Below are 26,507 nucleotides of genomic sequence, written 5' to 3' on the forward strand. Positions count from 1 at the left end.
GAGGATCAAATGAGATCATCTATGTATAATGCTTTGAAAATCTTTGGCACTATATAAATATCACCTGTTATATTATTTTCGTTATTGAACAGCCATGACGAGAGAAGAAAAAACGAAGGCAAGAATCACATATAGCAATTGAGAGGCCCATGGTGGGCATGAGCAAATTGTGATATATTACAAATAGAAGCGATAAAAAGGGATGCCAGCAAAGAAATGTGTCATTAAAAGATAAGCTGAGCAAAGGGACAAGTAACTGATGACCAGCCCACAGACTACGCTGGTATCTTTCCAATGTCAAAGGAACTTGAGGAACACCCCCAGAATACTGACTGGATGCCCTTATAGGAAGATGCCGACGAGAGTCACAAAGGACAGGGAGCTATCAATAGGTTGTGGACCGCATTGTCAGAGAGACTACCCACTCATCTCCTGTAGGATTTCTGAATTGGCAGAGTTCTCTGAAATGAATTTAAATAGATTCCCCACAAGGGGTTAAACTAGGGTTACAAGGAATTTATATTCTTAATTCAAATAATTGTCTGGGACAACTGACTTCTACTCAGCATGAGACTATTTAAAACAGACTCTCACAGGATAAGGCAGTCAACTTAGCTTTTGTTTGATTGCTTATGGTTGGGGGGTCATCACATTGACTGAGAACTAAAAGAGGGAAAGGTTTTCAAGTCATTGCATCATTGCAGACAGGGGCTGAGACAGTCATCAGGTCCCCTAAGCTGATAGCAGAGAGAAGCTTGGCAAGTGAGATACCAGAGGAGATGCCCAACAGAAACAATGTGATGCCCACTGGACAACAGGAATATGGCATCCACAGGATAAAAGGATCCGAGATTGAGAGCTGGAAAGGACTTCAGAGTTTGCCCCACTCATTTTCCAGATAGTGAAACAGACCCAGAAAAGGGAAGTAATTTGCCTAAATTCTCACAGGTAGTTAAGTAGCAGGACTGGAATTCAAACCCAAATCTCTTAGCTTTCAATCCAGTATTCTTTCCACCATATTACCCTGCCTTATCCTGCACAGAGACAATGTGCTCAGCGAGAAGATTCACCCAAGTAAAATTAGCAGAAACCAAATATGACGATATCACCAGAAGATACTGGCAGCCTACAACATTAGAGGTTTAAGTTGCCTGGTCATATGTGCCCAGCCACATGTATCCCCCATGTGTGCACCCTGGTCAACGGGTTCTTGGTATGTAGTTCTTTGTGTATGTTCCTCAGCCACACATGATCCATATATATGTTCCTGGTCACATACATTTGTGTTGTCCACATATACTCTCTTCCCCTGAAAGTGAGCAAGATAAGCCAGAGTTCCAAAATCCAGTGGCCTGAAATTTATTTTATTTTATTTTACTTTTTTAGTGAGGCAGTTGGGGTTAAATGACTTGCCCAGAGTCACACGGCTAGTGAGTGTTATGTGTTTGAGGTCAAATTTGAACTCAGGTCCTCCTGACTCCAGGGCTTGTGCTCTATCCACTGCGCCACCTAGCTGCCCCCAAGAATTTGTATTTTTTTGTTTGTTTGTTTTTTAATTGCTAAAGCAAAGTTTCAGGCCAGGGAATAAAAGCTAGTTCAGGAACTACAATGCAGAGTCTTAGGAAAGAAACAATTAATACGTAGATAGCTTTTTAGATTTTCAAAGCACTTTAACTTATATTACCTCACTTGAACCACATAACAATCCTGAAAGATGCTTTATACAATGAACCCCAGCTTACAGAGAAGGAAGCTAAGAGGTTAAGTAACTTGCCCAGGGTTACACAGCTTTTAAGTGTCTGAGGCAGGATGTGAACTTGGTTTTTCCTTGCTCCAAGGCTAATATTCTATCCACTATGCCACATAGCAGCCCCAGTCGTCTATATTAACCTATCTTTGAGAAATCCTTGGCCTTTATAGGACAACTGCTGGAGTTCCCCACCAGCCTCCCTTCCTCCCCCTCTCTCCCTCTCTCTCCCTCTCTCTCTCTATCCCTAGCCCACAGCTGTACTGTCATATTCCCAGGTGAGATCTCTCATGACTTCCTAACTCAGGTATGTATTGAGAAAGTGGACTCTACAGTTTTACGAGCCTGTTTTACTAGGGAAAGCACCATTAATAGCAAGAGGTAAATCAAGGAAAAAATGAGTAGCTTTGTTTTGGGAGGGAGAGGCGATGGATTTAGTTCAGGGCATGGAGAGTTTGAGTTGAAGAAAACGTGCTATTATGTGTGCATCTATAAACATGATGCCTCCCTTGATAGATTTTAAGCTCCTTGGAGACTGGAACTATTTCACTTCTGGCTTTGTATCCTGACTCATAGCACCTAATAAATGCTTGCTACCTGATTGGTTCATAGACCCTTTCCTCGTCAGCAAATGAGGGCTGGCAGGAGGTGTGGATCATATGATCTCTAAGGTGTCCTTAAGCTCTGAAGTCCAGAGGTGGGGAACCTGTGGGTCGAGGCCACACGTGGCCCTCTAGGTCCTTAAGTGCGGCCCTTTGATTGAATCCAAACTTCACAGAACAAATCCCCTTAATAAAAGAATTTGTTCTATAAAACTTGGACTCAGTCAAAAAGCTACACCCGAGGACCTAGAAGGATACATGTGGCCTGAGGCCACAGGTTCCCCACTCCTGCTCTAGACCTATGATCTTATCATCCCATAAAAAGGATAAAAGTTAGGGGTGGATACAAGGTGGATTTAACTTAGGTATAGAATCGAGAGCAGAAATTGTGATCATGAATGGCACTCCTAGAGAAGATTGTGTTAGAGAGACAGAAAAGGAGAGGGCCAGGGACTGAGGAGCCATTATTTAGTAGACGTGAGGAGTAAGAGGAACCAGGGAAGAAGTAGCCGGCCAAGAAATGCCCAGGAGTGTGTGATGGCATAGAAGGTAAGGGAAGAGAGAGTTTTAAGAAGACGGGGATATTCAATAGCATCAAATACTGCAAAAAGCTCTAGGAGAATGAGGACCACTGGATTTTGGTGACTAGGAGGCCATTAGCAACCTCAGAGAGTAAAGTTGCGATGGAGTAGTGAGGCTGAAAGCCACACTTGCAAGGATTTGAGGAATATGTGGGTGGTAAGGAAGTGCAGGCAATGAAGGCCGACTCTTCTTTTAAAAGGTTTGGCTGTGGAAGGAAAGTGAGAGATGAAACACTAGCCTGAGGGAGTAGCAAGGTCTAAAGGCCTTTTTAAAAGAAAAAAAAATTAAGATTCTGAAAAACTTGAGTATGCTTATAGGCAGAGGGATAAAAAAAAATCAGCGCAGAGGGAGAAATTCAAAGTTGAAAAGAGTTTTCTGACTTTCATCATCTTAGTCCAGCTGCCCAGGATGACTCTAATTTACCAAAATCTTGATCTTTGTGAGATTCCACGCAAGCCTGTACAGCTCCCCTGCTGACCCCCAAACAGCATCTCCTCTGGATTTCCCCAGGAAGCATAGCGAGGGCAGAGATGACGGGCTCCTCTGGTTTCAGCTCTGGAGTGGGGCAGGGTTAGGTGTGGAAGAGGGCCTGGGGGCAAGGAGAACACAATTCCCCTTGAGGGCAAAGGAGAGGAAAAAGGTAGGAAATTACCAATATTGAATTGAAAATTGGAGTTTGTTGAGGGATTTGTTTTCGGTCTGCTCCCAAGTCTACATAGTTCTTCTAGCAGTCAAGTGGTATGGTGGGTAGAGCCCAGGACTTGGAGTCAGAACAGACTGTATTCAGATAATCCTTCCTCAGATACTGTGTGACCCTGTGCAAGTCACTTAATTTCTCTCTGTCTCAGTTTCCTCATTTTAAAAATAACATCATATAAATAACATAAATATCATGTAAATAAAATGATATCATATAGTAACATCATAATGACACCACCTACCTTCCAGGGTTGTCAAGGTGGATCAAACGAGATAATGTATGCAAAGTGCTTTGCAAACTTTAAAATGATATACAAACATTAGCTATTATTATTATCATCATCATCATTATTATACCATTAGGGGATGAACAAGGCTTCACTCCAAAATATCGGGAGTGAATTTACCTGGTAATTTGCATCTTGTTTGCCCTTGGTTTATTCAATACCAACATCTCCCAAGCATCAGTTCTCTCCCTGGGAGGCAAAGCCCCAAGGAGAAAATGTTAAATTTTAAATGTTTAATGCTTAGAATTACTATTCTCCCTCTACCTGTCAAGACCCTGAAAACCACTGCTATAGATTGAGGGTGATGAAGGTTTTTCAAGTTCAAGACATACTTCTGACCAGAGATTTTATTGACAATAGTGATGGAAAAGAAACACAAATAAGGGAAACTGTGTAGGGAAGCAGAATCAGGGAATTACCAAATTCAAACCTAGGGTCTTCTACTGGTGTCCAGTACATGCAGGATGGTTGGCATTGTAGTATGGTGGCCTGGTTATTGAGAGAGGTGGGATGGAGACCTACCTGGTAGGCTTGTCCCTTTCAATTCACACATTCTATGTTCTAAGGTCCCTTACAACTTTTTTATTCTATGATTCTATGTTCTAAAAATCTTCCCAGCTCTGACATTCTATGTCTTAAGGTACTTTCCAACTCTTACATCCTATAATTCTATGTACTACTAAGAATCCTTCCAGATTCAGTACTGTATGTTCTAGGACTTCTTCCTGATATTCTATGATTCTATATGCTAAAAACTCTTTCAGCCCTAATATTCTATGATTCTACATTCCAAGAATCCTTCCAGCTCTGACATTCTGTGTTCCCAGGTCCCTTCCTGCTCTGACGTTGTATCTTAAGGTTCCTTTCAGCCTTGACGCTCTCTTTTCTCTGATCTGATGTCCCTTTCAGTTCTAAACCTTCAGGAGAAGTGAGGACATGGAATAGGTATGCCTTGCAGAATGCTGTGAAGCAGGTAAAACTGGTCTTCAATAAAGCAGCATGCATCCATCCATCTATCCTTCCTTCCCTCCACTCTTCCCCAGGTTGTGTTTCCTGCTGCCTTTTGACCCCACCCCCAAGTACTCAGAACCTCACCAAGTCCCTGGGATATCCATCTGCCAGAAAATTCTCTCTGATCCATACTGGTTTCTCACTGGATCATGGATTTAGAGCTGGAAAGGACCTTCGAAGTAAAAGAGTCCATGTTTTATAGGAGGGAAACTGAGGCCCAGATTTACACAGTTAGTAAGTATCTGAGGCAGGCTTTGAACTCATTCATGTCTTCTCCATAATGGTAATAAGCCTACATTTATTCTCATACAACATATAGGCAGCCTCCCTATTCTGCTTCTGTATAGGGCTGCAGTAAAATCCAGAGCAGGAACCAAATGAATGCAATATATACCACTATACCTGATACTGACTCTGTGTGAGTGGGGTGTGTGTGTGTGTGTGTGTGTGTGTGTGTTGAGGTTAGTTTGAGGGTGAAAAAGTGATTGTAGTTCCAAGTCCAGTGGTGTGAGAGAAGAGAGTACTAAGTCTGGGGATCAGGAATCCAGATGGACTTATCTGTGAGGACTTGAAAATACAGAAAGAGATTAAGTCTGCTTCTAAATGTCTACCATATTGAGAAATGCCTATATCGATCCCACTCCTAATTAGGGGTGGGTAAAAAGATACAGACCAGGAAGACCATTTGTAGAGAAATGCCTACAGTGCTTTGTAAAGGATCATATATTTAGAACTGGAAAGGGATCTTAGAGATCATTGAGCCCAAATCCCTCATTTTATGAAGAAGAAAACTAAGTCCACCAGAAAGGGCCAAGAAACTTCCCCAAGGCTATACAGGTAGTGAGAGAAGTGAGATTTGAACTCAGATCCTCTGACACCATGTCCAATGAGCTTTCCATGTAGCCAATTTCAACAAAGCCTGGGAGGAAGGGAGTACAGGAATGAAGATGTAGAGCTATAAGGGAACTCAGAAGCCACAGAACAGAAACTGAGGCAAGGGAGAGGTTAAGTGACTTGCCCGTGGTCACACTGCTAGTATCTGAGGAGCGATTTGAACCCAGATCTCCCTGACTCTTAAGTGCAGTGTACTATGCACTATATACACTGCCTCTCAGGAGGTAGAAAAGAAGGAACCTTGAGAAGGAGATCAGTTCATAGAATCACAGAAGATAGAACATCAGGGACAGAGAGGACCTTCGAGCACCATGGTGCTGAGGAGCTTTATAATTAGGAGACCTGGGTTCAAATTCTGCTCTGCCATTTAATCCCTATGTGACCCTGGGAAAGTCATTTTGCCACCACCCTCATCTCCAGTTTCCCATCTGTAAAATGAGGGAGTTGAACTAGATACCTTCGAAGGTCTCTTCTACCCCTACATCTATGATACGTATAAATGAACATATGATGTCAAATCTTGCAGGGACCTTGTGAAATAGATCACAAAGGCTGGGTGAGGACATTTGGGGTTTCAATGGCAGACACTGTTAAATATGGTGGAAAAAGTGCTGGACTGAGAAGGCCTAGGATCAAGGTCGGGCTCTATCTACCATTTAAATTACATCATCTCTTTGACTCGCTTTCCTCATCTGCAAAAGAGGAATGACAATATTTGTCCTACCTGCCGGTTAGTCTACCTGACACAAGGCTCTCCCCTCTCCGGTCCATCTTCCACTCAAATGTTGAATTCATCTTCCTAAAGCACATACATGTCTGACCATGTCTCACATGCACATACAACCCTGCCCACCCCGCCCCCAACTCAAACTCCAGGGGCTTCCTATCACCTCCAGGATCAAATATAAAACCTTCTGTTTGGCATTCAAAGACCTTTATAACCTACCTTTCTTATTTTTCCATTCTTCTTCTTACACCTTACATCCCTCTCCCCCTTCCACATACTCTGTAATCCAATGACATTGGCCTCCCTGTTGGTCCTCAAAGAAGACTCCGGACACTGGGCATTTTCACTGGCTATCCCCCATGCCCAAAATCTCTCTCCTCATCTCCACCTGCTAGTTTCCTGGCTTCCTTCAAGTCCCACTTTCTTTAAGAAGACTTTTTTGATTCCCCTCCCCCTTTAATTCTTGGGCCTACCCTTTGTTGATCATTTCCAATTTATCCTAATATGACTTGCCTGGACATAATTGTTTGCATATTGTCTTCCCCATTATACTCTGAGATCCTTGAGAACAAGGGGGCTCTCGTTCACCTTTCTTTTTATCTCCAGTACTTGACACAGTTCCTGGCATATAGTAGGTGCTTAATAAATGTTTATTGACCGACCTACCTCACAGGGTTATGACAGCATTATATTATATATACTATATAATTATATACTATATACTGTACAATTACATAATCATGCATAATATACATATTACATAATTAGAATATACAATTATGTAGATTATATAATTACATACATGATTATATACACATACCTACATCCACATACATATATGTATATGTGTGTCTATATATATATATATATGTATGTATGTATATACACTGTTATTAAGAACACAGGATGTCAAAACTAGAAGAGACCTCAAAGATCAATCCTCTTGTTCAACTCCCATTTTAAAAGAGAAAACAGTCCCAGAGAAGTGACATGTTCAAGGTCATGAATTTAATCATCAGAAAGCACAGGAAAAATCCAGGTCCCTTGATCACCCTTTCCCAACCTAACTCTGCCCTTTCCCCTCCATCATTCTTGCTGTTCAAATCCTCAGACACACAGGTTTATACACTACCTTTAAGCTATTTCAGTGCTGAGGCATGTCATCAGCAAATTCCTGGGTGTCCAGGCATGGGACAGCAGCCCCCAGAACCATAACCTTTCAAGCACATCACCAGTTGCCATTGGCCATTCTGGTCTGCCCTCATCTGTCTCTTAGTTTTCTGCAATTCTTGATGCTCCAGGCCTGAATCCCTCAGTTGAGGCACGTAAGTAACCCCTGTTCTAGGCCTGCTGAACTCTGAGGTAGAGTAGGGAGGAAAACACTTGTACCTTCTCACCTAACCCCATCCCCCTTCACTGGTCTCCCAGAGGCAACCAAATGTACAACAGGGGAAAAGGTAGAAATGAGAATCAGCAAATGCAGTGTTTCACACACTATTTTTTCCCACAAAATATATTTGGTCATGAAATATATTAATGGAACCCTAAAATACTGATCTAGGATCCCTGAGGGTATGGAATATCTCTGGGATAAGGGAGGAAAGTGGAGTCAAGGAAATTTGGAATGAAAAGTTTTCATTCCAGCATGTAAAACAAGCCCTTGTTAATAGATATGTAGTTTTCCATTTGATATTTTCAAAGGAAAAATATCACCATCATTGATATTTTCTCATGGAATCTCCACTCATGTTACAGAAAAGAAAAAGGTTGTATGAGTCATAGTATGGAAAACTGGTTTAGTGGCCAGAAAACCCTGGGCTTGGCTTAGGAGACCTGGATTCAAGTTTCAATTGTAATTAGCTGTGTGACCACAGGCAACTCAGTTCCATTTTCTGAGCCTCAATTTCTTCATCTTTAAAATGAGAACAACAATGCTTGGTTGTTGTGTTTAGCTTACATGAAGTACTTATACTACCTGCCTCACAGGGTTGTTGTGAAGAAGACCCTTTGCCACTGCGAGTAGCTAACATAATTGTGACATTTTGATTATAGACATTTGTTTCCAGGGAACTAGGCTGGTTTTTTCTCTCTACCCACCTCCATTCATCACCAAGGTCAGCTCTCCAAAGTCAAATCCTCTGGGGACTTTTTCAAGTTGAATTTGTTTCCACAGGTGCTTTCCGAGGGGTATGTAAGAAAATTGACCATTTCCCTGAAGATGCAGACTATGAACAAGACACAGCTGAGTATCTGCTGAGTAAGTCTCTCCACTCTCCGGTTCTTCCTGGGGATGGGGGAAGGGGAGAAGATGAGGGAAGGGATGGTGATCTGTCTCTGGGTACATGAATCTGAAGGTACTACTAGAGTCTCCATTCCATAGTTTGGGTGGTTGGAACAGAAATAGTTTGTTGAAGTAGAAAGAAGCCTGGATTTGTAGTCAGAGGACCCTGAATTCAAATCATGACTCCTCCATTTACTTCCTGTGTGACCTCTCTGGACTTGAGTTTCCTCATTTGTAAAATGATGGCCCAAATGGCCTCTAAGATACCGTCTACCATCAAATCTATGATCCCATGAACTAAACAGAGGGGCTAAATATTACCTTAGATCATTGAAAATTAGAGCTGAAGGACCATTCAAACATCAAATATACAATGTTAGAGCTGGAAGTGACCTTAAAATATAGAATATTAGAAATGAAAGCAACCTCTTACATCATCTAGCCATTTTTCAGGTAAGAAAACTGAGGCTAGAAGAAATTATTTCCTCAAGATCACACAATGAGTCAATGACAGAGCCAATTCTATGGGTCTCCAGACTCCGGGTTCAATAGTCTGTATGATTAATCTATATCAGCCTATATCATAATCTATATTATGCTATAAAGCTTTCTTTATTGTAGTTTTGCCTAAGAGTAAACTGGCTTATAGCACAGCCTCCCTGCTCATTAGATATGGAATTTGAGAGATAAGGGTTATTGGCAGGGGTAAACGTGTCATGGCTGTGGCCTCTCCTGTTTTCTGATAATAAATGTGGTTCCCTTACAGAAAATCAGGAGAAAATAGGCCCGGAAAGAATCCTGTACTTGCAGTCAAGAGATCTAGGTTCTAATTCCAACACCAACACGATTTCCTATTTGACCTTGGACAAGTCATATCCTTTTTCTGGGCCTCAGTTTCTTCTATAATTTAAAGGGATCCAAGGTCCCTTCCACATCTAGTATTCTATGTTCAAGGCCCTTCTCACCTCCAACACCATGTTCTATGACTAGGGAGGTGTTACAGCCTGCCTTGACCTTGTATTCAGTGTTGTTCAGTTCACATAGTCTGCAACTTCTTCTTTACATACAGCTGGTCTCAGATCATTATGCAGCTCAGGGACTTCCCCCAGCTCTCTCTAGTAAATAACTTGACTCTCACAGGTCATTAGGTGCCAGTGGGCCCACTGAACTGTCTTTTCTGATTCTCTAAGTCCATTTCTTTTCATAGCTTCTCTTGATTTCAGAGAGCAAAATCAAGACAGGTAATTGTTTCTTGACTTTATCAATTACTGTAGATTTCCTCAAAAAGTGTTCCTTTCATTTTTAATCACCAGAATTAGATGATCACAGGAGTGGTAAATAGGTGGGTGATTTTTTTTAATAGTCTAATAAGGACTCAAACCTGAGTAATTTAAATTGAAGACAGTAGTTATAGCAAAAGAGTAGATCGTGGAATTAATTACCCTTCACCCTCATTTTCAAAGCAGGAACCATAGCAAGTCCAATTAAAGGAGCCTGAGAAAACATCTGGTCCCCTTGTTCTTGTTAACAGCTCTGAGTGTTTTAACAACAAGCCTTAGGTAAGTTAACAGTATAACGTGATGGCCAAGAAAGCTCATGTGACCTTAGGGGCTACAGCAGGTAACGCAATGCAATTTAATATGGGAATTGGAGACAGAGGACCCAGGTTCAAATCTCAGCTCTGCCATTTACTGCCTTTGGCAAGAAATTTCACCTCCCTAGAGCTCAGTTTCCTCATCTGCAAAATGAGGGGGTTGTACAAGAAAGCCTCCAAGATCTTTTCTAGCTCCAAATATATGATCCTTTAATTTAATAAAAGTATAGTTCACAGAACAAAAGAGGTTAAGAGTTCCTCTGAGATTCCTTACCATTCTGATAGTCTGTGATTCTAGAACCTATGTATATGGCAGCAAGGGCATTGGATTGAGAATCATGTGATCTAGATTCAACAATTTTATTTTAAAAGCCCCAAACATTTATATAATAAGTTGTGATTTTTTAATCTACATACATTATCTCATTTGGGCCCCTAGGTTCAACCTAGAATTTTCCCCATTTTTAAAAACTGAAGAAACTTGAGGTCGAGAGAAGGCAAATGATTTGCCCATGGTTTTACAACCAATCAATGACAGAGTTAGGATAAGACCCTAGATATACTCTTAAGATTATAAATCTAGAGCTGAAAGGCACAAGAGATTAACTAGCTTAGGATTCTTTCTTCCCCTGTACTGTCTTCTTCCAGTCATTTTAACTAATGAGGTTTCTCTGATCAGGAAAAAAAGAAAAACACAGGCTGGAGAAGCTAGTAAATATTACCTACAATGCCTGACAACCTATTGGAATGCAGACAGGAAACAGGGTCAGAATACCCAGAATTGATCCTCCTCCCAACTCTGCAGCCCCAAGCCCCCAAGTCTGGACATGAGCCATGTTAACGTGCAGGGCCAGATCAACCTTGGTTAGAGTTGTGTGCTGTCCTATTTTTATTCATTTGTCTTGAGAGATGACATACCACTAAAGTACACTCTGTATTTCTTTTTAAATTAAAGTTAATTATAATTAATATTTTAATAGAAGCATAGAATTTTCAGAGCTATGAGAGACTTCAGGCTCTAAGACAAGAGCATTAGAGCTAAAAGAGACCTTAGGACATGGAATATATAACCTTAAGTGTTTAAAGGGACCTGAGAGATATTTAGAAGGCCATGAACAAGCTAGAGCATTTCCAGGTAAGGACATCCAAGGCATAGAAACTATGCTTTAAAAAGATCAGTTAAAGAAATCAAGAATATTTACCCTGAAGAAGAGTTAAGGATGATAACCATGTAGTTATCTGAAGCACTATCATGTGTTAGAGGTATTTATTCAGCTCATCCTGCTGGGCCCCAGAGGACAGGGCTAGGAGCAGTGAGTAGAAGTTAAAGGGAGTCAGTTTGGGGGTTTACATGAGGAAAAACTTCCTTCCGATTCAAGCTGTTGAAAAGTGGTTTCTTCATTTTTAGATGTCTCTTCAGTCAAAGACTGAATGACCACTTGTGGAGGATGGTATGGAAGGGATCTATTCAAGTAGTCCAGCTGGAGAGTTCTTAACCTCTTCTATGTCATGAACCCTTTGGACAATCTGGTGAAGTCCATGTTCCCCTCCTGAGAATAATGTCCATTGCCTATATTTATAATTAAAGGAAATGCTGGATTTCAGTCGGAAGATAATGAAAATAAAGATGCAATTTTTCCCCATTTAAATTCCTAGACCTCCTGAAAAGTCTAGGCTCCTAAAAGAGGAAACCCTGGTCTAGGTGATCTCTAGTTTTCATCCTCCTTCCATTCCACTATATTTCCTATTTCTCGATCACATGATCTAGTCCTAGCCTCTCAATCTACAAATGAGGAAACTGAGGTACAGAGGGATTAAGTGAATTGCCAAATGTTAAGAAATAAGTTAGTGGCAAAACGAGGGTTAGACTCAAGGTGTCCTGACTCCCAATGCTGCACATTTTAAATTATATCCCATTGCCTCCTCAATTTCGCTGGGCAGGTTTTTGAGAATCACTACTAGACACAGCCAGAAGGCCCCTAGGATATTGAGCTATCAGTGCTGCACAGTGAATGAGGCACATACCAAATGTTTGTGACCACATCAGGACCAGTGCAAGACATTGTTACTAAAGGGACCCAAAAGTAGTTAGAGGGCATGAGCACCCAGAAATCCCTGGATGGTGAGAGCCATAGAGCTAATGAAAGGAAGAGGAGATGAATCCATACCCGCAGGGCTGTGTTGAATCGATCATTCTGGAGCCAACTGAGATTTTTCATCCTACTGGCTAAGCACCAAACAGTCAATCCAATTCAGTTCCTGAAACAGTCTAAATAACCAGATGTGAGCTGTCTGAGAGACCAAATTGGATCAAACATTTTGGGAATCAATCATTTCTTTGGCACTCAACCAAGACATCCAAAAAAGATCCCCCTAATCAACAGGAAAATGGCTAATTCAAAACTCCAGGAGACGTTCCCTGATTAATCCTATCCCACTTCCATCACTGTTTCACTCCATGTCTCCTCAGTGCTTGCATAGTCATTGGGTGGGGAGGAGGAAAAGGGAGAAGGAAAGAGTTGCATATATCAAAGTGGAATGTAAGTTTCTTAGTGAAGGACTACATATCCATCTCTCTCCTAAAAAAAAAAGAAATATTCCATTGTGCCCAGCACAGAGTTTATGGAATCAGCAACTCAGAAAAGATCTCAAAGATCATCTTGCCCAACCCATACCTGAGAATGAATACCCCTCTGCAACATCTCCAATGAGTGGTCATCCAATTTCCACTTAAAGACATTTCCTGAGGAAGACCTCACTATCTAACCAATCAGTACACTTAATTGTTGGGCAGCTCTGAGGGTCAGAAAATCCTATTTTTTAATTATGAACCAAGTTTGGCTTCTCTTTAACTTGATGTAGTTTCATTGTTAGTAAAGATAGATAGATGGATAGATAGATGGATAGATAGATAAAAAATTTTAAAGTGGGAGGGCATAGGTTACAGGGGGCAAAATTTAGTCTGAAGACAGAAGAGTCAACTAGATAGCTTTTCCAGGGCCCCTCCAACAAAGAAATGCTTTGGTTCCTTTGGGACAGCACAGGTTGGCCAGCATGAATCTCTGAGGTAAAACAAAATTATTTCTACAGATTTTCCCAAAGAGACTTATTTGTTCAAATAAAGCCAGTCTTCCCATAGAGGCATTAGAAACTCAAGCAAAGGCCCAAAGGAGTAGAAGCCTAGAAATATGGGGCTAAAAGGAGAGAGAAAGATCAAAAACAGAGAATTTTTTTTCCTTCTTTGTCCCCAAAGACACAACCACACCAATAACTAGAGCCAATGTGTACAAACACAGAAGTTTGATAGAGCAGATTCCTATTCAGGCAGGGATTGCACTGATTGACGTCAGAGGTCCCTTCCAAATCTGAGATTCTACAGAATGACTGATGTTCTCTCCTTCCAATAGACTTTAACCTGGAATATACAGATAAGTCATATACAGGTATTACTGGGGCAGCTAGGTGGTGCAGTAGATAGAGTATGGCCTGGAGTCAAGAAAATCTAAGTTAAATCCAACCTCAGACACTTACTAGCTGCATGACCCTGGACAAGTCATTTAACCTCTATTTGCTTCAGTTTCCTCAACTGTAAAATGGGGGGAGGCAGGGCAGGAGGAGTTAATAATAGCATCTGCCTCCTAACATTGTTGGGAGGATCAAACGAGATAATAATTGGAAAGCGCTTACTTAGCACAATGTTTGGCACATAGTAAGCGCTATATGAATGTTTGCTATCATTACTACTGTTATTAATATTATTATTATTATATTATTATTATTATTATTAGGATCAATGGGTAGAAGGTACAGGGTGGCAGATTTTAGCTCATCTTAAGAGAGAATTTCCTAACAATTGTTAGATAATTGCTACCCCTAAGTCAGATAGGCTGCTTTGGGAGGTAATATTCTTTATTTCTGGGGGTCTTCAAGCAGAGAGGCTTGATAACCACTTGTCAGAGATATTTTGCAAAATATTCCTCATAGATTATCTCTGGTATCTAGTGTATGGATCATACAATATCCCCACTTTACAGATGAGGAAACTGAGGCACAGAGATTGAGTGACTTGCCCATGGTCACATAGTCAGTGTCTGAGGCAAGATCCAAACTCAGGTCTTCCTAACTCTTAAGTGCATTGCTCTGTCTGCTACATCACTTACAGGATATGATGGTACTGAATGTAGAAAAGGATGCTAGTATTTTAAGTGGTAAATCAATGCAACCATTACTTATAAGTCACCAATGCCACCATTTTACAGCCTGGACTGGACCCATTCAGTACCACTTAATCTCTGTGCCTCAGTTTCCTCATCTGTAAAGTGGGAATATTGTATGATCCATACACTGGATACCAGAGATAATATAGGAGGAATATTTTGCAAAATTAGAAGCACTATGTACATGCTAGTTATTATTATTTGCTAGCTGTAAAATCACAAGCAAGTCACTTAACCTCTCAATGCCCTAGACCAGGATTCTTTCCCTCTTCATCTCTGCCTCCCAGCTTCCTTCAAGTCCCAGCTAAAATCCCACCTTCTGCAAGAAGCCTTTCCTGATTTCCCTTAATGCTAGTGTCTTCCCTCTGTCGATAATCTCCAATTTATCCTGTATAGAACTTGTCTGTACATAGGTGTTTGCATGTTGTTTCCTCCATTAGACCATAAGATCTACAAGGCAGGGATGGTTTTTGTCATTCTTAGCATCCCCAGTGCTTAGCATACAGCCTGGTATGCTATAGACGCTTAGTAAATGCTTGTTAACTTGACTAAGTTTACCGAAAAGGTGCCAATGTGCTTAACAGAGGAAGTCTCCCACAGAGAACTCCCTATACAAATGATATCAAAAGTCAAAGACAAAAATAAAAGAAAATACATAAAAGAAAATACTTGTATTCCCTACTTCACAAGGTTATTACCAGCAAGGTGCTTTTTCAATTTCAAATCACCATAGAAATGTGAATCATTTAATATCTTATCTTATGGTCTTTTCCTTCCTCAGAACCTAGCTTATAGCTCTGTATGTGGTAGGTGCTTCGTAAATGGTCTTCATTTTAAATAAATTGAAGTTTCCAGTGAGAGGTCATGTGATCTTGAATTCTGAACTTTTCTAGTTGCTCAGTGCAAACTTCTCTGATCCTCTTTTGTTTCCTCCACACGCACAGGGGCTGTGAGAGCATCCAGTGTCTTTCCCATCCTCAGTGTGGGACTACTATTCTTTGGGGGCCTCTGCGTGGCAGCGAGTGAGTTCTACAAAAGCAGGCACAATGTCATTCTCAGTGCGGGGATCTTTTTTGTATCTGCAGGTAAGTTCTAGCACTGGGGGAGCAGAGGAGCTTCCTCATTCACCAGTGGGACTTCAGACACAACCAGACAAAGCCCACTCATTAAAACATAGCCTTTGCTGGGAGGCAAGGTAATATGGTAGAGGACTCAGAAGTCCTGGGCTCAAATCCTATGTATGCTAGCCACACAACCTTGGGAAAGTCATTTAACCTCTTCAAGCCTCACTCTCCTCTTCTATAAAATGAAGGAATTGGGTAAGATTGTCATTGTCCTTGTCAGCTTAAAGACTCCATGAATCATCCTTCTAGGATAGCATGGAGAGCCTTTTTTTTTCCTAACGAGAGCCAAAGCTTCACAGGAAAAAAAAATTACAATTGAAGGCTTGCTATAGAAAGCAACATAATTTAGTGTTATTTTTTCCTGAAAGACACATAAAACATCCAACTCATTTGTCAGATATAACGAATGCACACACATGCACACATAAACACACAATGCACACACACATACACTTTTGGCCTAAAGGGTCACTAAAAGTGAGCCAAAGAATAAGACCCAAAAGATAAAAGGGATAGGTAAAGAGAATGGGAAGATAGGAAGTAGAGAAAAAAAGGAAAAGAAAAAGACAGAGGGGTAAGAAAAAGAGTGACAAGGGGAAAGATGGAGAGAGTTAGAGATGCAGAAAGAAGACAAAAAAGGAAGGAAACAAAAGAGAAGAGGCTTAATTGTTCTTGAGGTAAATATTAGTAGGTCATCTCTTGCTGTAAACTTGGGCTGTAGATTTCTTAGGGAGCGCTATTCATTAGCTGATTAACCATTTTTCTGAACCTGCTCTAATGCATAAGTCTTTAGAGAATCTAACTCAAGCAGAATAACCCCAACAACCCATCAAGAAGGAAACCATAGTGTGAGCTAAAGCAGCAGTGACCAGAGCGAGATGGCACCCAGAAGACAAGATGAAATCAAACCACGAGGCTGCATCTGGCCCTGCAGTTAAAAGATCCACAGTATTATACAAAGACATGACAACCTAATCAGCTTAAAGATGCTGAGGAGCTTTAGAGAGAAGGAGTAAAGTCTGAGGGTCTTTGGGTCCCTCATAATGGGCATATTGGGTCACTATATTCATAATGTACAAAATGAAGAGAAAATGAGCTCCTATCATTATCCTGATATGGTAGTAAGAGAGCGACGAGTCAAATGACCAGTATTCTTGACCTTGCCTTGATTTATTGTACAATGTTGTCCAAGTCATGCCCTTTCCCGGCCTCAGTGTTTTCATGAGACGACTCAACTACATGCTACCAAGTCACTTTCTCTTTTAAACCTCAGGTTACTGACTAGAAAAATGTAGGGGTCAGACTAGATCTCTAAGGGCCCTTGCAGATCTAAGATTCTATGTTCTGTGTTCTACATTCCAATGTTCCTTCCAGCTCCAACAGTCTATCACTTAATACATGCCAAGGCAATCTAAGGACATAGCAGTTCTCCCGAGCTGTGCTGACATTCTCACCATTTCCACCTGTTAAATCTTCCAGGGAGATACCCATGCATAAGCTGCTGAAGGGCTGTCAGTCCAAAATCCAAACCTTTGATCTTTAAACTAAACAGACACATGGGGAACATTTATCAGTATGAAAAATAGTACGCTTTCTTTGTTCTTTGGGATCATTATAGCTTCTTCTGCATTCCTCAAAGCCCTGGACTCCAGACTTGAAGCATTTTTCCCAGCAAGCCTCCTTTTGGGAAAGTCTCCCATTGCCACGTGACTACAGGGTACCCTAAGACTCACATTATACCAGAGCTAGAAAGAGCCAGAGAACATAAGACTATCAAGCCTGGAAGGCCTTTTAGCAGTTACCTAACTCAAACACTTCACTTTACTAATGAGAAATCTGGGAAACAGAAAGAAGTGACTTGTGAAAGGCCACACAAGCAATCAGTGGCAAAGGCAACAAAGAACAGTCGGAAGAACAGTGGATTTAGAGTCAGATGACATGGATTCAAATCATCACTCTGTCACTTAATACTTGTGTCTGCAAGTCACAGCCATTCTCTCCTCAGTTTTCTCATACACAAAATGAGAACACTGGAAGAGATTACCTCAATGGTCCTCTGTTCCTCCCACTCAAAACTGATAACACTATAGCACCAAACACTGTCATCTTTCCAATCTGTAGGCAATCTGATTTAGGGACACTCAGCTTACAAACAACTGATAAAAAGCACAGGCATCAGATGGGGCCCAAGTCTGGAGCCCCTGCTAGCCAATGGACAGCTGTGCTTTGTTTCTCATTTCACAATACCTGGGGAACGTTCTTACCAAGAAAGGGACTTTCTCATAGGTAGATTGAAGAGAGTTTCTGTGTGTGTCTGTCTGTCACACACACACACACACACACACACACACAGCTGCTTGCCTCCAATGTCACTAAAGGACTGGAGGGGTATACCTATTGTCCCCAATTAGGACATTGACTACACTGTCCCTAAGAAAGTGTGACACCAGGTACAAAACAAATAGACTTTAGCTGTTTTATGGGTTAAGTAGGTCTCCCTGGGTTGACCAGAATGCCCAGTTAATAGGTATAATGTCAATTGTGTATGGAAATGCCTTCCAAGTTCCACAGAGTCATTATACATGAACCTTTTGGAGCACAGCTTGGTGTGAACCAGCAGATTGGGTATGGTAGAAAGCACATTGGACTCTGAATCAGGAGGACCTGGCCTTGAGCTCGGGTTTGACCACTTAAGTTCTGTGACTAAACCTGTCACTTCTCTGTGGATTGCTCTTTCTACACTCATAAAATACAGGTCTAGATGTAGACCTAGATGGTCTAAATGATCTCCAAGGTAAGATATTCCAGCTCTCATGTCCTATCTAAGTCAGCATTACCCAAACTAATTTGGCCATAGAACACTTGGGACCTGAAAATATACTTGCCCCCTCCCCCCTCCAAAAAAACAACTCCACATTAATATTGGCACAGGGAATTTGGAATCTAAGACACCACCAAGAAAAGGTTAGGAAATCTGGGATCCAAATAAAGAAAACTAAACTTATTTTCATGCCTAAAAATTACCTCATATAATAAGTGTTTTGATAGATGCATAATTTTATATTTAATATTTTCAAAGGAGAAATATTGTTAGCATCAACATTTTTTCACATTACAGGGAAAAGTTTGGGAAATGCTGCTCTAAGTTCGTAATACTCTATGATCTCTATTCTTCAGGTCCTACTAGCCCAGTAGAATGAAAGTTCCTTGAGAGCAGGGACTTTTGCTTTGTATGCCAAGCATACAGCAGTATATTGCACATAACAGATGTTTAATAAATGTTTGTTGAATTGAATTAACCTTCTATGTTCTATCCTCTTTCAACTCTAACCTTCTCTGATTCTGCTATTTGCAGTGTTTCCCATCAGACAGACCTTATAAGGATTTACAAAAGCACTTGTAACTTATTAGTAGCAGCTCATAGGTCTCTGGTCCTCTCAATACACTATAAATGTTTCATAGTTAAGTTTAGCAAGGGCACTTCTGTTTCCTATAAAAAGGTACATTTTTCTGTTCCTTTCTCTTAGGATTAAGTAACATCATCGGGATTATAGTTTATATCTCAGCAAATGCTGGAGACCCTGGCCAAAGTGACTCCAAAAAAAGTTACTCCTACGGCTGGTCCTTTTATTTCGGAGCCTTATCTTTCATCATCGCAGAAATCGTGGGTGTCATCGCCGTGCACATATACATTGAGAAGCACAGGCAGATCCGGGCCAAATCACATTCTGAGTTGCTGAAGAAATCCACCTTTGCCCGCCTCCCACCCTACAGGTACAGGTTCCGGAGGCGATCCAGCTCCCGGTCCACAGAACCCTGCTCCCGAGACCTGTCCCCTATCAGCAAAGGCTTCCACACCATCCCTTCCACTGACATCTCCATGTTCACCCTCTCCCGGGACCCCTCCAAGGTCACAATGGGGACCCTCCTCAACTCCGATCGAGACCATACGTTTTTACAGCTCCACAACTCCATTCCCAAAGAGTTCAAGGAGTCACTGCACAATAATCCTGCCAACAGGCGCACCACACCTGTCTGAGTGGACCTTGGCCCTCTGCCCTCTGCCCAGTCTTTCCCATGCCCAGTGCAGCCTTTGGGGGAAGTGTACAGAGGTTTCTGTCAGATTGCATGGCATAGTCCCCGTGATGGTATTACCAGTGAAACCCTTGTTTATAAAGAATAAAACCAAATGGGCCTCAGCCCTCCCCCCAGTCTTTACTCCTCTGCCCTCCTTTCTGAGACAGTTTCCCTTTCTGAGGTCCTAGCCTGAAAGCCAGCCCTACATGACCAATCAGTTTCTGGGTCTCTCAGTGCCAGATGTTTCCTCCTCTTTCTTCATTGGATAGAAAGATCTTGGCCTTCTTTCCTCCTTCATCCAGAAAGGATCTGGAGGCATTCCAAATGGATTGGGGGAGGGCTCCACCAATCATGTGAATAGGTATATATCCCTATCATCCATCCACACTGAGCCTCTGCAGATCCAGTGACTCGGGAGTCCCACTCCAGGGGGAATCATTAACCTGATAGTTACGTGTTACAAGAAATTGCCTAGAAATCAAGAACGTCCAAGCACTGACACGGCTAATGTCATGAGCGCTTGTGTTATTAAAAATGTTGCCTTGTTGTAACCGATTGAACTGGAGGTGTTTTGTTTCTTCCTTGTTTTTGCTGAACAAGTTGTCCTCTGGAGCTGGGGAGCCAGGCATTCTGAAGTCAATCACCTACCAATGACCTAATGCATTCTGCTTAGCCTGATTACTCTATGGCATTCTATTCAACAATAAACCTTTCCATGTGTCAAACATTTTCTCAGGCCCTGCTATGTATAGGGCCCTATGCTAGGTCCTGAAGGTAGGAAATAATGAAGAGAACACAGTCCCTGCCCTGATGAGGCTCACAGTCCAGTATCAATCAATCACCATCTAAAAAATATTTACTATATGCAGAACACAATTGGGCATGGGGTGGGGAGAAGTACCAAGTATAGTTAAAACAATCTTTGTCCTCATAGAATGCATAGTCTAGTAGTAGTTGGGGGATAAAACACATAAATAAACATTGATACAATTTGAAGAATGAGAAGGCAGGAATATGGTGGGCAAGGCACTATTTTAGGCATCAGGGAGATAATCATAAAAGCAAATTCCTACCCTCAACAAACTTAATTTCTATTGGAAATAATAAGAATAGCTAACATTTATATAGCCCTTTAAGGTTTACAAAATGTTTTCATGCTTAATTTCATCTGCTCCTTGAAATAACCCTAAGAGGTAAGTGTCATTAATGTATGTAGATTAAGAGACTGAGTTTTTTTTAAAAGTTTGGTGACTTGCCCAGCATTACATACCTAGTAAAGGTCTGAAGTGGATTTAAAAATCAGGTCTTCTTGACCCCAAACCCAGTACCTATCTATCTTCAAGCTCTACACTTTGAATTCAGAAGATCTGGGTTTCGGTCCTGGCTCTGAAGCTACCTAGGACAAGTCATTTCCCCTAATTAGGCCTTCATCTGTGAATAGGGCTGGCATGATTAATATCCCTTCCACCTCTAATACTCTGTGATTGGTGAAGTAAATAGGGGGTAGTACAAAATACTTTGGGGTTCCAAGGAAAGAAAAATAATTTTTGATGGGAGAGGTGGTATCTGGGAAGGAATTATGGAAGGCTTCTTGAAGAAGGTGACATTTAATCTGGGACTCAAGGGATAAATAGAATTTAAACAGGTGGATATGGGGACAAGGAGGACATGGTATTTCATGTATTAGCTAAGACACAGAGGTAGGAAAGCACATGAAGTGTAGGGGGGGGAGGGATGTCAAGCAGTTCATTTTGACAGGCACAGAGGATTCCTGAAAGATTAGGACAGATGGGTAGGCTGGCACCAGATTATGGAAGATGTGGAATGCTAGGCAGATGAGATTAGTGTTAATCAGCAGGCAACAGGAAGCCCTTCTCAGCAGGGCAATGAGCCTGCCTAAAGGAAAAAAAAAGCCAGGAGCCTGTCCTTGGACTATCACCTATATGTGCCCAATGACCAGATTTCTATCTCTCATCTCATCTCTCTCTCAAGCTCTAGACTTTGACCCAAATCTCCAGCCTCCTACAGAAAATCTCCACCTGAATGCCAACATGACCAAAACTCAGGATTACCTTTATGTCCCAACCCACTCCTTTTGACTTCATATCTGTCATTTAACTTTCACTCATGTCCAAATCTTCATTTTTATCTTTAACATTTCTCTCCCCCTCATCTCAATTCAACCATTCAATTCACATCAAACATCACCAAATCCTATTGTTGATTCCATCACCTCCTTTCTAGTACCTCTGCTTCCACCACTTTGTGCCCTTGGGCAAGTCATTTAACCTCCCTGGGCCTCAGTTTCTTCATCTGTAAAGTGAAATGGTTGGACTCTGAGAACCCTTCCAGTTCTATATGTATGCTTTGATTAGCCTACTTATCACCTGGATCAGAAGTGGGGAACTATGGCCTCGAGGCCACATGTGGCCCTCTAGGTCCTCAAGGCCCTTTGACTGAATCCAAACTTCACGGAACAAATCCCCTTAATAAAAGGATTTTGTTCTGTAAAACTTGGACTCAGTCAAAAGGCCGCACTCAAGGAACAAGAGGACCACATGTGGCCTTGAGGTCACAGACTCCCCACCCCTGACCTGGATTATTGTAACAGTCTCCTTACCTATCTATCTGTCTCCACACTCTCCCTCCTTCAAACCATTCTTCATACTGCTGCCAAAGTCATCTTCTTAGTGTAAAATTTAATGTTTCACTCCTCAGCTCAAACATATATACTGTTTCCCTAACTACTGGATCAAATTTAAACCTTTTACCTTGGAATTCTTGGAGATCTTTCCCTCCTCCAACCCCATCTCTTTTCAAACTAACACACTGCTCTTCTGCCCTGTCTTCAATGAGTTTACATTCTAATGTGGGGGTGAGATACAACATGTATATATTCTATATTTAATCCAAACTAGACTATTCATTGTCCCCAGAATATATCCTGGGAATGCTACTGCCTTCTTGCTTTTGTTTTCATATTTCCCATTAATTTCTAATTGTTGAAATTCTATCCATTCTTCAAGAACCAGTTCAAATGCTTATCTGATTAGTCCCCTCTCCCACAATGGAGATTATCTCTCCCTTTAGTTCTCATATAATATTTTGTACCTCTCTTATATTCTTCTATTTTATAATATCATTATTTATATATTTGTCATATCCCCTACTGGAGGGTAGATAAAAATGTCTTAAGTAAATCTTACATCTCCCCCAGTGCCTAGCACAGTGCTCTACATAAAGTTTATGTTTAATAAATTACTTTTAAGTTGAATTGGGCCTCTACTCTCTCCATCTCTTCCCCTTTTCTCCTCCATCTATCTTGAACCCAAACTCAATCTCTCCTCCACTCTAGGGTTGCTGAAACTCAGACATTTTGAAGGGCTCATTACAAGGACAGGGAGGGTGCAATTTTCCCAAGTATGTTCTACATGGCATTTATGAAGCCCTGTCATCTGGCCTTCACAACCATCTTGGGGAACTCACAAATGGGAAACAGCCTACATTTACCACAGAATGAATTAAAATCTCACACAAATAGCTCTCAAGTCAATAGTCTGGCCATAGACCTGAAAAGGCTGACTGATCTCCAGGCCAGTGGAGACCAAATAAAATTCCATTCTTTCAACAACAGCTTCAGATTAAATTGAACAAAAAAGGGCAAAAATAAAAGTTTCTATGTTCTAACAAAAACAACAGAACAATGTGATATGGTGTTATAGAGAGATCTCTGGATTTAGAGTCAAGAGACCTGAATTTGAGTACCAGCTCTGACACTAACTTACCTTGGACAAGTTACTTACCCAACTCATATCCTCCATGCTTAAGAGTTACAGTTTACTCATCTGTCCAATGAACAAAAGGATTTCTAAAGTTCCTCTCAGATTTATAGTCTATGAATCTATGAGTTCTGGCTTTAACACAACCTGGAGTTTTACCTTGACCAAGTCACTTCCCCTCTGTGAATCCCATTTTCCCCATTTAGGAAATGTGGGAATTAGACTTTAAGGTCTCTTCCAATTGTGACATTCTATATTCTATGGTTCTACAATCTCAGTTCTCTCTGAGGACCTAGCTCTCAAAATGAAGACTTTTGCATTAGCAAACCTCTTTCTAGAGATTCTTGCTGAGAGAAAAAGACAAGGAGCTATTTCTTCTCTCTCTTCCTCCTAGAAAAAATCTGGTGCCTATCCAACAAGAGCAGAGCATGAAACTTGGGTAGAGAGCAGAAGTTTCTACCTACTCCAGCGATTCCCCAGCACCATATGAACTTCTCCTCCCTAGGTGCTGCTGGGGACTGGAATCTTGAACCATATCTCAGGGTTTAACAATGCCACTGGATGAATTTCTTCCTAAACCTGGAAGTATTTCCCCTCCAGCCAATAGGTTAGTTGGTGAAATATGGCAGCTGTAACCTATCTGAAAAGGTTCTTGTTTCTTCCCCAGGTGTAAATTATAGAAGGGGGTAAGAGGGGTCTCAGAACTATATTCTCAGGCAAGAATTAAATTAAGATAATCTGTGGCCCACTGACACCCCTTCCAAAACTCATCTACCAAGTTCAGTTACCAGATTATATGACTATTTCCCAAAAAGCACAGAGGTCTGTCTACTAAGGATCCCCTTCCCCTCCTGGGAAACATACAAATGGGATGCTACTCCCTGGCCCCAGACCCAAATGGTCAAGTTCCAAGGGAAACACAGATTCACACAGATGAGCACTGCAATTGTGTATCAGCATTAATGTCTCTCAGCAATAACTTGCCTCATGTGAGCAAAAGCAACAGGACAGATCAATTCACAGACACCAGGGCATGATTGCTACTGGCTACTTACAAACTTTCAGGGAAGAAGCATAAGCTGATGGTAATGTGTCCTTATCATTGCTTCTAATTCCCATGCCATGCCTAGCCATTCATTTGGCTCCCTGTAGTGTGGAAGTAACCTAGCATCTCAAGGGGTAGAGTGGGAGCTCTAGCACGTCCTACCAATTCGATTCACTTACTAGCCTTACTAAGTGTTTACTACATGCAAAGAAGTTCAAAAGACACTAGAGATATAAACACAGGGGCAAAAAAGTAGTGCCAGCCCTCAAGGAATTTATATCCTAATGGAGATCTACCCAGCTAAGTAGAATACAAGGTAGGGACTGATTAGGACAAAGGAGAGATCCAGGAAAATTTGAGGAGGAAGAGAACACATTTAGCTGAGGTAATAAAGATGGGGAACAAGAAAGGAAGATTTCACAGAAAAGGTGGCACCTGAGCCAAACCCTGAAGGAAAAGAGGTTTCTGAAAGGTGGAGATGCGAGATTTCATTTCATGCATGAAAAATGAGCTTGTACAAATGTATGGTAATGGAAAAGTGCATGTTGAGCTCAGGAAAACAACTGGACAATAGTTCAGGATAGAATATAGAATGTATGAAGGGCAATAATGCAAAATAAAGCTGGAAATATAAGGTGAAGCCAGATGGTGGGGCAGCCTTAAAAATCAGGCTACAGAGATTGTAATTATCCTATAAGCAATAATGAGCTATTGAAAGTTTTTGAGCAGGGCAGTGAAGTTAGAGCTTAACCAAACTAGAATGGATTTGAGTATGAATCTAGCAAAGGACTCTCTGCCTGTTATCTGACACACAGTCTAGAAAAGTTTAGAGAGGTTCATCAGCAGAAAGTTCACCAGCATATGATGGATTTTTTGGCCATATCAACTCATAAAAACCATCTTCTAACAGGGTAGAGGAGTTGTAATCAATATCAGGGAAGGGAATGACCACAGAGATGAAGTCACAAGTCTTTTGAAACCTTGAAGTGTGTTTGTCAGCCCCTTCCCACTGTATAGACATGTAAGGGTGGGAAAACTGGCTTTCTCCGATTAGTCCTTATGATTTCCATTTTTGTGTATGGTGGGAGTTGTGAGTTGGGCCGAGGGAAATAGCTTTGCCAGATTCTCATTGTTGTCTCCGTTATCGTCTTCAACAAACATTTAACAAGTACTTACTGTGGGCTGGGTGGGATGTTCAAGGAGGACTAGCACCTCTGGTGTGAGGGCTTGACAAAATCTTTTCAGAGCTGCTCATCTACATTTGGTGTCTACCTGCTATTCAACTCTCATCTGTGGCTCTAAGAAGCTGCAGCACATACAACGGCCACACCCTGGTAAAACCATCTCAGCAGATGGGCTAAACCAGGTTGGTCTCAGACCCATTGTTCAGTTGAGGCAGGGGGAGTGTTGACCCCAAGCACATGAAGACTTCCACTGGCAGAATGGGTGGATGAGAATAACTTGCTCCAAAGGCCATAAAGACAGCTGAAACAGGTACTGTGAAGTGCCTAGAGCTTGGTCAGACATTGAAGACACCAAGGTCATCCACTGCATCCTGAGCCATTGCCAATCATCTTGACTTTTGTCACTGGACTTTGATGACGCTGGAAGAAAGAGTGAGGCTGATGACTTTGTGCAACTCTGCTTCATTTAAATCCAATTCATTTGCAAGTCATCACCCTGTGATGTCATTGGTCTTCAAAAATGAAATACAAACAACAATACTATGTGCTGGGCACTGTGTTAAGCACAGGAATACAAAGAGACAAAAACACAGCTCCTAACTTAAGGGGCTACATTCTAATAGGGAAGACAACATACCTGAACATACAAAACATATA

At 41.4% G+C, this 26,507-nt stretch overlaps 1 protein-coding gene across 1 annotated transcript in view; it reads left to right on the plus strand.

Annotated features, from left to right (window-relative positions):
• The window catches only part of CACNG3 (calcium voltage-gated channel auxiliary subunit gamma 3), a 124,924-nt gene extending 104,590 nt beyond the window's left edge, over positions 1-20,334 (plus strand). Inside the window, exons 2-4 of the mRNA XM_027859747.1 lie at positions 8,723-8,806; positions 15,586-15,726; positions 19,293-20,334. Coding sequence (XP_027715548.1) covers positions 8,723-8,806; positions 15,586-15,726; positions 19,293-19,804 — 737 coding nt within the window. The 3' untranslated portion in view covers positions 19,805-20,334. The remainder of the gene's footprint in view (positions 1-8,722; positions 8,807-15,585; positions 15,727-19,292) is intronic.
• The last annotated feature ends 6,173 nt before the right edge of the window (positions 20,335-26,507 follow it).

Source organism: Vombatus ursinus, unplaced genomic scaffold (assembly GCF_900497805.2).
Source record: "Vombatus ursinus unplaced genomic scaffold, bare-nosed wombat genome assembly UNPS02014171.1, whole genome shotgun sequence".
Classification (NCBI taxonomy): domain Eukaryota; kingdom Metazoa; phylum Chordata; class Mammalia; order Diprotodontia; family Vombatidae; genus Vombatus; species Vombatus ursinus.